A 13,196-nucleotide genomic window follows, 5' to 3' on the forward strand; every position below is an offset into this window, starting at 1 on the left:
TTTTGACAGATTTGGGATTCATTGAAATGCTGAAATCTGTCCAGGCCTGCTCATCCATTATTAGTGCCCAACTTTACTAATGTTCTTGTGGTTGTATTAACATAAATTATCATAGTCCAAAATCTGATATGAAATCTATTTGTAGAAGAGTGGAGGCTGTTTAGGCAAGAATGTGAAAACTAATTCCATATTAATTCCAGTCAATTTGGCATGAGCAGCCCAGCAGACTTATTTGGGTGTCCACATTTTCCATGTAGTGTATAACCTTAGGACCTCATCCTTACAGGATGACCAGTTATAAACTCCCCTGATTGGGTAATAATTTAGTCTTTAAACGAGTTCTGCAATGCTTCTTCTATGAGGACTGAACAGATCTGAACAATCAGTCTTTAAAGAAAAATACAGCGTGATTTGAAACCTCCTTTGAAACTTGACAGAAAACAGAGTTTGATAATGAATATAAGCTGTTTACCCAGGATTGCTCTGGTTGGACTTAACAAGATGCCTGCTTCAATTTTCACTTTAGTCTTTATTTGAAACTAGCTCTAAAACAACATACTCTCTCTTTCCCTCACTTGATGTCTGTCGGTTCGGCAAATATATTTTCCAGGTTTCAAAAATTAAAGCCGTTTCACCCAAAAGCTACCTTGTCAATACAACTTAAGTATTTTATTCAAGCTAAGCAAGTTAGGCAGATATTTACTATCTGCTATTGAAGGTTGGCATTTACTGTAAAGATAAATAAAGATGATGGACAAAATAATTCAAACACCAAATAAAGAACCTAGAACTAATGAAATAGTAACTAAATCTTATAGAAGTACTGCCATAATTAAATGAATGAATGATAACCTGTTCATTCCTGTTTTCATGGTCCACCTCCATACCATGACAAGTGTTTGCTTTTGCATCTTTGACTATTAGTCTGAGTGGATCTTTCATTTTTCACTCTGAGAATTTAATGTCTTCAGTTGAAACGTACTAACCCGACAGTGAAATGTTTTCACGGTCATTCAGGTTGCATTTATGTTTTAGGTTGTATTTTTGCACTGCATTTTCCTGCAGTGGTGGGCTGTGTTAAGTGACAACAGTTTTCTGAAGTACCCCGTGTAGCTATACTTATTATAATAGCAAGATGTTTACTCTTGCAGTGTTGTCTAAGGCAGGGGTTTTCAAACTGTGGCACGAGTACCTGTCCAGGGGGGGCGTGACATTATGAGATTTATTTATTTATTTATTTTACTTCTTAAACTAAAGCAATTCATTTTCACCCTCAGGAGACATATGATTATGACCACGCTCACATGCATGTTTAATGTTGTCCAGTTCAGTCTGAAAAGGACCGTTGGCTAGCAAAACTTAAAAATAAGGCTAACAGTGAAGATAAATCAGTGAGAAAAGCAATGACTGCTGTTATAATACATGGGTGTGTGTGTCTTTAAGAGGGGTGTATAGTGGGAGATGCTCTGTTCACAGTATCGCTTTAAGTGATTCAGCAGTCGATTCGTGATGCTTGTGCACATTCTGAGTTTCTCTCTTCAGTCATCTCTCCGTTTTTACTGTTATTAATCAGGGTTGCTGTTGTAAATAAACACCAGCTACTGGAACACCTTGTGTGACTTGCTTTCCTTACAGGTGGGAGCCTCATTTAAACTGGCTATTACTACAGAGTGGTAACCAAGTCAGACTCGTTCTGCCAGTGGAGCTAAAAGTTAGCTCACCTGAGTTTTCTGTCAGTCAAAGCAGAAAATCCTCAACTAGCGAACTTAGCATTGATGTACTTTTGCCTCTAATTGGCTATGTGAAGTAAAGTTTTCTGCAAGTTCAAGGTTGGCACACGAACGGGGTTGCATGTCCAAAAAGGTTGAAAACCCCTGGTCTAAGGGCTCTCACATTTAACAGTGGATTCGGGTCTAAGATTCCCATAATCTCTTCACAATATTATGTACACTAGATGGTGAAAGATGTTAATTATGCTGTTGGCTGTTAAGGTGGCAACACACGCTGTTCACCAGAGCTGAGATCTCGAATACATCGTATCGAATCTCAGCTCTGCCTTCCGGCTTAGGCTGAGCGGCCACATGAACAACGATTGGCCCGTTGTTCAGATAGGGGCGGGATTAAGCCGGATGGGGACTCTCTCTCAGACTAGTGCGATTACGACATTGGAAATGTTTAGACATTTTTCATTGTACTTTTGTCTGAAAACTGCAGTATAAACCAGATTTTAAACAATGTGTACATTGCTGATTCTGTTGCTTCTACATGAACCTCTATTTTACTAAGTGTCTCAACTTTTCTGGAAAGCGAGTTTGTAAGTGTAATACACCTAAAGAGGAGAGGACAGGAGGAAATAAACCTCTTTCTTCTTACATAGCTTAGAGTCCAGCGTGTAGCTGCGCTTCAGCAGCTTAGTTCAGCCTGTGGACCGTAGAGGACTTTAATCAGTGACTGAGCCTTGTGCTTCAGGCTGAACTGCATTTAAGAGGTGCAGACACGGCACTTCCTCGTTTCAGCTTTGATTAAGCTTTGTCTGCTCCCTCTATGGATCAGTGCGTGAACAAGGATTCAACAGCTACAACCTGGGTTTTGTGCTGTGCAAAGTCTGTGCACTTCTTTATGCTGCTGTTTGAACACATATGGGCTTTCTGAAATTAGAGGACACAAAGTCTGTCTTGTGGCTGCATGCAGATGTTTTCATGCATTTGATTTGTGGTCATTTAAAATAAAAGTCTCTCACTAGATGGAGCTGTAACTCTATGATTCAGTACAAACGGCCTTGACTCTGCTGCTGTGTGTGTGGTGTTGGTGATCATTTTTAAAGCAGAAAAATGACGGTGAATACCTCACCTGTGTGTGTGTATTGATGTGTGCAATGATGCGTTTAATTAGTTGAACCTGAAACAGACTGTGCCCGTCTTGTCTCCGATGATATCTGATCATGTCCTTTCCCTTTTTTTGATGATTCCATCAGGTTAATAAAATTAGTTAATCATATAAGTGAAAGGTTAATATACAAAGATGTCTCGTAAGTGATAGTATAAATTTAATGTTAATTATGCCTGCCCAATTACGCCTGTTAATTACGCCTGCCCAACCTTGGTTGGGTGCTATAAAAAATTTAAATGCATAACTTTGGAAATCTATGAATATCACTAAGCATCTAAATTCATTCTTTTGCTACAGTAAAAATTTTAGTCGTCATTCAATGTCAGTCACTTGACAAATGTCAGTGTGGTCCCATTTAAATGTTATTTGCTGATTGTTACGTTTACATTTATGGCATTTAGGTGATGCTTTTGTACAAAATAACATTTTAATAATGACTGAATACAATTCAGGTTAAAGTAAAATCACTAGCTTTATTTTAAATGTTTATATACGTAAGTAAAATGTTAATTGGTGATTTTGTGGAATTAAGCTTTTAAGTTACATAAGCTGGTGGGGCGGCACGGTGGCTAAGTGGGTAGCACTGTCGCCTCACAGTAAGGAGGTCCTGGGCTCGATCCCCAGGTGGGGCGGTCCGGGTCCTTTCTGTGTGGAGTTTGCATGTTCTTCCCGTGTCTGGGTGGGTTTCCTCCGGGTGCTCCGGTTTCCTCCCACAGTCCAAAGACATGCAAGTGAGGTGAATTGGAGATGCTAAATTGTCCATGACTGTGTTTGATATAACTTTGTGAACTGATGAACCTTGTGTAATGAGTAACTGCTGTTCCTGTTATGAATGTAACCAAAGTGTAAAACATGACGTTAAAATCTTAATAAACAAACAAACATAAGCTGGTGCAATTAGTGATAGATATCAACTGCCATGTTATTTCTCATTGGAGCAAATTATTAAAAATGTGTTTAGTTACATGTATTAAATAACTGACGGTTATGTGTTTAGAGCAGAGTTTTTCCTTTTGTCTGTCAAGGCAGCTATTACTATTGTAAGCTCCAAAAGCAATTTATAGTGCAAGTTCTGACAGTTCCTACCTAACAAATGGACATTACAAATAAAAACATACATTTATATAGAGTTGGTCCCAACTTTTGCTCTTATAACAGCCTTCAGTTTTTTGGGAAGACTTTAATTCAATTTTGGACCATAACTTCAAGTTCTTTCATTCAGCCACATGAGCATGAGTGCCATTCTTATCTTCAAATATCCATGCCAGATCTCACAGTTTATGGGGTATTGTAATACCAAAACTGTAATTACTTTCCTCAAACTGTTGCCGTATAACTGGAAAGGTTTATTCTTTTATTCTGTTTTGAGGCATTGATTTAATAGCCTCAGTCAATCTTTCCCTCTTAAGAAAATTATATAATGACCACTATGGTAATTCTCTATTGTGTTTTCCTGACATCTGTCAAACCGGCTTGATCTGTCACTGCCAAGTTGGATACATACTTTTAAAGCAGTAAGCTATTCTCTGGAGTGGAGTCCATTAGTGCGGTCCATGCTTGAGACTGCGTGTGCATGGTGTTTTTTGGGATTGTGAGAATTCTCGGTTCAGAAAACTCAATCCATAAAGTTCTACCTTTTAAAAGCAGTTTGTAGCTTTATCAGAGAACAGAGGATTTTTAAATGATACACTTCAGAAGTAAGCTAGTGTGGTCTATTGGCTTACATTTGAGCTTTTTTTGTTTTTGAGTTTTCCACTTTGCAGTTGAATGGCGTGATTTAGCAGATTGACTAGCTTAAATAATGGAAAGGTGAAATTTAATAACAGTGTCCTGTTGAAATTAAATAAAGGCTTACAAAAGCCTATTCTCTTATTGTTTTGTCTATGGGTAAATGGTCTCCACATGCTTTTGGCCCTGTATTGTATATTTCTCTCTTCTAAACAAACAAAAAAAAGAATCCGCTGGTAAAAATGTGGTGATTATCACCCTGTTTTTGTGTTTTTAAACACCACTGGACCTCTGTAGCCTTTACGCTTGAAACACAAAGGTCAGCTTGTTCACATTTCTTGCATATGATATCTTTTACTAGTTTCATATGCTAGGGTGAATACAAGAAATGCTAAAAGTTGAATATTAGAACAATCACACATCAAAGGCCAGAAAACCTCTTCACCACAAATGGCTACATATCCAAATGCTCGCATGCACTTGTCTGAAAACTTGTAAAAGGTTCTGTTTTCAATATTCAGCTACGTATTGTCAGATCAGTGACAATATTTAAACCACTGACAGGTGATGTGAAGAACATTTTATCATGTTACAGTGACACTTGTCAAAATATAGTAAATAAACATTCAGTTCTTGAAGTTGAGGTGCTGGAAGCAGGAACAATAGGCAGGCGTAAGGATCTGAGTGAATATGCTAAATCCAAATTGTGACGGCTAGGCAGCTGGGACATAGCATCTTCAACATGGCAGGTCTTGTGGGGATTCCTAACATGCAGTGCTTAGTACCTACCAAAAGTGGTCTAAAGAAGGACAACTGGTGAGACATTGACAGCGTCTGCTATTCAGCCACTGTTGGGCCCTTGAGCAAGGCCCTTAACCAGATCTGCTCCAGGGGTGCTGTACAATGGCTAACCATGTGTTGAGCTTCCAAACCATTTTATTCAGTTCCAAGTCATCATCATATTGTATGGCAATGTGTTAATCGGTAGATTTTAAGTCATGAGACTTCCTTACGTCCATTTGAGTCAAATTCCACTGAAATACACCCACAATATTAAACCAAAGAAATACCAAGGATAACGCATAGACCAATTCATAAACACAAGATGCAGAATTGGTCGCACCATAATTACCCACCAACACCCAACATGTAAAATTTGTCAAACACCTGTTACAATAAAACACACCTTGATAGGATGCCCCAAATACACAAAGGAAAGACAACATGTACACATGCCTGGAACTATAAAACACATTCTTACACAAGATAATACAAGAACAGTTTTAACCTACCTCACAGCCATACAAATTAAAATATATAATGGATCAGATACAATAAGCACACCCGAACACAATAGTGATCTTGCCATAAAATGACACACATGTGTTAAACATGGTGTTAAAATCCAAACAAAAAAACAAACCAATTCCACTGGCAACTATTAATGCCCTCTGTACTACCATTTTTCACAGATGAGGTGGCATCCATGCCTTACACAGTCTACAAACCTGGCTAGCTTTCTTTACACATCTTTCTCAGTTTGCCTTAAAAAGATGCACACACCATAAACCATTTTTACCATGATTTGTGCAGATATTCATTGTGAAACACAGTTCAAATTTATTGCACTCATGTTTCAATCCTACCTAAACTTGGCAGTTATGTGGCCAAGATCTGCTTGAACGCTTTTAGCCTTTCTTCTCACTTGAAAATCTCATGTCACTCAAAACTAGTTTTCTGTTTTCTCCAACCATTACATTAAAGTGTCCGCATTACAAGTTAAAGTTATATGAGGTCTCGGATGGTGTTTGTAATTTCGTACAGAAAGGCACATTTCCTTTTTTGCTCTGATCTGGTGGCTTTGGCTCAGTGCTGTACTTTTGCAGGGGTGGTGTTTTTGCCTGCCAAAAGCCTGCTAATTACAGGACAGCATCAGTAAGACACTCATTATCTTTTTTTTTCCTTGTGTTGTTTCAAATGCTTTACAGGACTTTTCCCCCTTGTTGGCTTTGTTCATTTATTTATTTTCTATTTTGCACGCTTTTCGTTTGTCCGACAAAGATCTGACTTGCGGTTAAGATCTGCGCAGTGCACTGGAATGTGTGTGCCCAACTGACGCTTTTGAAGTTGGTGTGTTCTGTAAAAGCCACATTATTTTTCCTTTGCACTCCACGACTCTGCATTTACTGTTCTTCAAAGTGAGAGCGTGTGAACTTTAGGAACAAGCAGTTTACCCTTTTTTTCAGTCTACCATTGTTTGGAAGAAAGCGTGTGATCTACACATGCTACATGTGTCTGCATTACCCAGCTGTTTTTTCACTGTGTGCTATAAATAAATAAATAAAAAAAAGAGTAAAAAAAGTAATTGGGCTTGTGAAAGGTAGCAGATATTGTTGGCATTTGAAATGAAGGTGGTAGCTTCTTTGAATGCTCACATAAAGCGGCTAAGCTTGAGCTATCGAAGATTAAAGAAATGTATGGACTGGTGTATATCAGCATTCTAACTGCTGGGATGACCACACCTCCAAAATAGTGCCAGAAAAAAACTGGTACAACAGAACACTGTAGCGGCTAGTGGTGGCTCCATAATGGTATGGGGTTCGTTTAGCTGTCGTTCTATGGCACCCCTGGTACTTTTCTGACGGGTGAACGCTGTGTATGACTCCTTTTTGACGAGTTACACCCATTCATGTCCTGCATTCATTCTGTTGGGTTTGGCCTCTTCCAACATGTCGATGCGGCACCACACACGTCTAGAGATGCCAAATTATGGGTAGAGAAACACTCATCTAAGTTTGGGGTTTTGCCATTCCCTTCTAAGTCACCAGATCTCAGCGTTATCAAACACGTCTGGGGTGCTGTGCAACACATTGTGGAACACAAAAGTCCTACACCTCAGAATAAAACAGAATTGTTGACCGTTCTGCAGGAAGTTTGCTGTTCATTGCCTACAGAATATTTCCACAAGTTTGTGGGTCCATGCCCTGTTGTGTATCTGCAGTCCTATGCTCCCGACCTGCCATATACCCATTTCAATCAAACATATGCCAACGTACTAATGAGCAGCATCGACCTATTGCAATACCAAAAACTGAATTTTTTTAATCAATCCAAAATGAACAGTCCTCAAGTTTTTGGAAAAAATTGATCTAAAAGAGCAAATCTAGAGAACACTTGACAAGGACTGAATTCAACTGAAATAAGAATTACCTACCTTTTCTGCCTTGAATATAACCACTCTGTAAACACGGCGTAAAACATCTAAATTCATTAATTAACAAATCTATGCTGTCATGGGGGACCTACCAAGTATTAGACTGGTGTACCAGTTTTTCTGGCCATTCAGTGTACATCCGTTTGTGTTACCAGATAGTAGAACTCACCCTATTTTACACATTGAACAGTTAGATACAGTTAATTCCACATTATTTTTGCTGGACGCTAACTTTTTGACTTGGATTGCGCTCCAGCACGTGCTCCCCTCTGCTAGATTGTGATTGTTTATATAGGCTTAAAGCTGGAAGCTGTGATTTTATGGTTCCATTTAGCATGGTGCACATTCTGTTCTACGTGTTTATTACTGGTCATCCACATGCATGCACATTTGTCAGTGTCCACTCTTTATTCTATTGTCAGACAGTTGACCTGCTGGTAAATGTGATTTTTTTTTCTGGCAAACTCACGAATTGGGTTACACACTTAGATACACTTGCAAGGGACATGTACTGTATGTCATGATGATCTTGGGAGTTCTATAATTTTTGTAACTACTGCCGTTTTTATTACTAAATTATAAAAATATATTGTTGCCTTAAATCCTTCATGAATTTTACTTCTCTCAAATGTAACATTTTACAATCTTCTAGGTCTAAAATACATTTAGCACACCTGATTGTTTGGTTATATGTCCCTACACTGTTATTTCCTTAATTAGAAAAGATGATGCCGCCCAATGTTGTGCAGCATGCCAGTCAGCTTACAATCAAACATTTAATGTTAGAATGTTTCATTTATGAGCACGAGAGACAACAGACCCTGACAGCAAAGACCATGAAGGCACTATTCAACAATACAAAAGCCAAATCACTCCTTGAATTCCTGTCACTAACATAACCAAAGCAACACATACAATGGACATACATAGAAAACAGACACAACTTCACTAAATATAACAGAATAGCAAGTAAAATAAGAGTTTTTGCCAAGTACAGTCCATATATTCTCAATACATTTATATGGGCAAAAAGTTAGTTCAGTCCCCAGGTGGGGTGGTCTGGGTCCTTTTTGTGTGGAGTTTGCATGTTCTCCCTGTGTCTGTGTGGGTTTCCTCTGGTAGCTCTGGTTTTCTCCCACAGTGTAATCAGTAACTACCTGTCCTGTCATGAATGTAACCCAAATGTGTAAAACATGATGTTAAATTCCTTATAAATAAATAAATAAACCCAGCAGAATTGACAATAGGACATGTCTGGCAATTATTTAGTCACAACAGTTGCAACAATCATCAAAACCCCAATGCTGCTGTGATGTCTTTAGAAATATATTACACAGAGTTACAGACTTTGTCACATAATACCAACAGGCTAACAATGTAATTGTGATTTATTTCTATTACAACATATTGGTAGCTACGATTGCGTAATTGATATATTAATAAAATAAAAATGGTTTCAAAGTAATTGATTAAATGGTTTCATTCACAGAAAGTGGAAGAGTGGTATTTAACAAGATTTTTTGCTGAGTTTAAGCTATATCCATGTGTAAAATTGGGAAAAATTAAAAGCAGAGCACAACAGATATTTGCATTTAGACAGCCATAAATCATTTGCCTCACTGAGCTGGTTTGGTTTGAAACTGATTTAGAGTTATGATCCAGTAAGGACATGACACGACTACAGAAACACTTTCACTGCATTTTGCTTTTACAGAAATTAACCATGAATACACGCTTCTCACTCATTGTAGTAAATCCCCATGTGACTTTTACTAATTCTACTTCTCTTTCTCTTCTGTCATACAGTTCAGTATCAGATGGAGATGATGAGGAGTCTTCGTCACGTGAACATTGACCATCTGCATGTGGGCTGGTACCAGTCCACCTTCTATGGTTCTTTCATGAGCCGAGCCCTGCTGGATTCTCAGTTCAGTTACCAGCATGCCATTGAGGAGTCTGTGGTGCTCATCTATGGTACGGTACCCCCCCCCCTTTCCATCTGGCGCTTTCATTCGCTTTTCTTATTGCCAAATTAATAAGACATGTCCAGCTTGTGCTTTGTCTTGCTTTGCTTTCTCATCCATTGCTAATGTTCTGCGCTTTGTTTTCTCATATCTCACTATCTGCTTGAATGCACCAGCTGACCAGGAGCCCATTCTTCTTTCATCTAGCATCTTTTTGTTTGGTTTTTTCATTTCTTTTTTCACACAGATGTACTTTTCTGCTGGTTCCAGTGTTGGTGTCTAATCTTAAACTGTTTACAACCTTTCCAACACCATGTCAGGTTTCAGCTGGCAAAGTTGGTCCTCTTTCAGCACCAAAATGCTGTCAGTGAAAGAACTAATGATGACTGGTGTAAGAGCAGCACTGATGTGTGTTTATGACAACTTGAACACTCCTGAGATTTTCTGCATTGTTTTAATGGAGTAAATCTGGGATTTCAGGAGAAAGAAAACTTACTGGCAACTGCAACAAACTAAAAAGGAACTGCACGAAAAAAGTTCCCTACCAGTCGGCTGGGTGCCATCTAGAGGGCACAATTCACAGTACCTGCAGCAGACAAAAATTGGCCACCATGTCTGCTGTGTGGGAAAATGACAGGACTAGGTGGGTAGGGTCTTCAAACACTGTGCAAGGACCCTGGTTAGCAGACCAAGGCACCTGTGCAGAAAGTGGATGAGCCTCGTGCGAATCCACTGACTCAGTGCATCTGGGAGAGGCAGGGGTGTTCATGAGCAGGCAAACATACCCTCTTCACATGCAATTGCGATTCCCTGCAGCAGAAGACAAATTGACTATGCTAAATTGGGAGAAAAAGAAAGAAAATGCATAAATTAATAGAAAAATGTTCCCATTGCTCCATCTTTATGCAGTGACGCAATGTAAATCAAAGACCCAAAGTGCTGGGCCTTCCTTCTTACCTTGCTGACCATGACTTTTAATGCTTAGATGCTGCCTTTAGGATTTAGCATCTCATAATTCCACACACCCGATAATAGCAATTATCACCCAAAAATTAAAGCAGCTAAAAAGTAATGGCCATGACATGAAGTTCTGCTGGATCCAGGACACTGTGACCCTAAAGGAAATGCGCAAGCAGACTTGGCAGCAAAGCAGGCCCTAACATCCCCGGTCCAACAAAGTCCTTACCCACTATCCCGCTATCCGATCTCAGACCAGCCATAAAAGCTCACACCACAGAAGCTTGGCAAAAAGGATGGGAATTTTATACCACCAGTAAACTCTGAGATCCACCCTATCATAAAAACAGATAGAACTCCATATCCCAAAAATGCTGGGACCAAATTATACATAAGATGCTGCATAGGACACACCACACTCATACCTACCTGCTAAAGGAAGACCGAGCCCCCACTTGCTCCCTCTGTGGATCAAGAACCTCTGTTGAACACATTGTATATGCATGCCAAAAGATAAACAACAAAATTCTAGCATACAAACAACTACAAAGAAATCTTCACCCAAGTACCCCCCCCCCCCCCCCTCCAATGCTCAATTTGTTCAACTTGCCAGCTCTAAGCAGGTTCAAGGTTGTGTTCAGCTTCTTCCATTTTGATAGTAATAAGGCCACTGTTATCCTGGAAACACTTAGTTATTGTTTTATATCCCTGCCCTGATCTATGCCATGCCACAAATTGATCTCTGAGATGCACAGACGGTTTCTAGGACTTCATGGCTTTGTTTTTCTTCCTGACAAGACCGTGTACATTTGTGGGCTCTTCTAGACCCAGGTGTTTGCCTTTTCAAGTCCATGTCCATTTCAGTAGCGACAGCTGGATTACACTTGAGTTCTAGACACATATTGGAGACGATTAAAGCAAACAAGAAGCATCTGACTACTATTTAAAATGGCACAGTAAAGGGTGAATACTTTGGTAAATTGAATATTATTGTAGTTTTGATTTTAGGCAATTTTTAAAAAACATTCACTTAATTATGGGCTTGTAAATGTAGATAATTGACTGAATAAAATGGGAATTATGTTTGCTTAAAATTAAATCAGCAGCACAATGAAGCATGCAAAAAGTCAAGGGGTCTGAATATTTATTATAGCCTGTAACCTTTAATTTTTTATTTTGCTTGCTGGTGTCGTACATAGCATGCAGACTTGTAGCTGAGGTGTGACTTAACATTCCACCCACTGATTGGTGAACGTGTGAATATTGTGTCAAGTAAGTCTTCCTGTTTTGACGACTTTGTAAATGCCTTGTCCACTGCATTACAGCCATACGTGTGAGGTACAGCTAATAAACTCAGAGTGGAAATGTAAATACAGGCAACACTGTAGTTATTGGCAAAACCACATGCAGTACTTGACTATATTAAACACTGAAATTGAAGCTGTCTGGACTGACATCTTCCAGTGACAACAGCCTTAGGTATGACTCAAGTTGACTTGTGTTTCTGAACACGCCCCCACCCCCCTAAAAGTTTGTGCTCCCTGTGGCTGTTGCTCATCGTTGCACTTGCATAGTTGACCAGAAGCTCATACATGACTAATTACCAATGATTTTAAAATGCAGGCAATTTTATCCTAATAAATTCTATCTATAGCAAAGATTACTTTACTAACAAGATGGGCACACACCAAGTTTAATCCCTGATGTAGGTAAAACTCTGGCACCTGCCCAATATTTGTTGGGCACTGAAAAGTCCTAAAATTGCACTTTATGCATTACAACAAACAAACTTCTTATCCAGCATTAAACTGTTCCTATTTCAGTCTTGCTCACTCTTACTTACTCTCCGTTTGACTGTGGACTGCAATTACCCCCCTTATGTAAATAGTGGCTCAGTGTCTGTAGCAGACCAGCAGCAGCTTAGTCTAGACAGGGTTTCCTCCTCTCTGTTTGTTTTGCCTTCTATCGGAGTGCTGATGTGTACCTTTAGGAATGCTAGAGGCTCACTCACTGGACGTCCCCCTCGCTTTCCCTTTTCTAGTACAAGTGTATGCCGTATACCTCAGCTAGTCTGCACTGTGTGGATGTCATACTGATGGCTGAGGAGATACAGCTGGGAGCGGTGGTGCTCAGCCGGCCCTTTGCGTGCAGCCCAGAGATTTAGCACTCAGAAGGGACACGAGTGAAGGGGTCTGTTTGCCTTTGTAGGTGTCATAAATACAAAACCTCGAGTGTTCCTGGTGCCTCCTTCCTCCTGGTCCATTTGCTGTCAAAGTTTCCCCAGGCGCACTCCTCACACCAGATGTGTTTTTCTATCATGAGTCCATGGTACAAATTTTCACCTGGCAGCTGCCAGAAACCTCTTCCACAGGACTCTATTCAGACAGCAAAATCTGATTTAGGTACAGAACAGCCCAATCCTGAACACTCTTAGAGGCAGAGCT

The 13,196-nt window shown here is 39.6% G+C and overlaps 1 protein-coding gene across 1 annotated transcript in view; it reads left to right on the plus strand.

The window, feature by feature from the left end:
* eif3hb (eukaryotic translation initiation factor 3, subunit H, b) overlaps positions 1–13,196 on the plus strand; it is an 86,953-nt gene that overhangs the window by 43,362 nt on the left and 30,395 nt on the right. The window contains exon 3 of the mRNA XM_063013170.1: positions 9,638–9,805. Within this exon, the coding sequence (XP_062869240.1) occupies positions 9,638–9,805 (168 nt within the window). The remainder of the gene's footprint in view (positions 1–9,637; positions 9,806–13,196) is intronic.

Source organism: Trichomycterus rosablanca, chromosome 2 (assembly GCF_030014385.1).
Source record: "Trichomycterus rosablanca isolate fTriRos1 chromosome 2, fTriRos1.hap1, whole genome shotgun sequence".
Classification (NCBI taxonomy): Eukaryota; Metazoa; Chordata; class Actinopteri; order Siluriformes; family Trichomycteridae; genus Trichomycterus; species Trichomycterus rosablanca.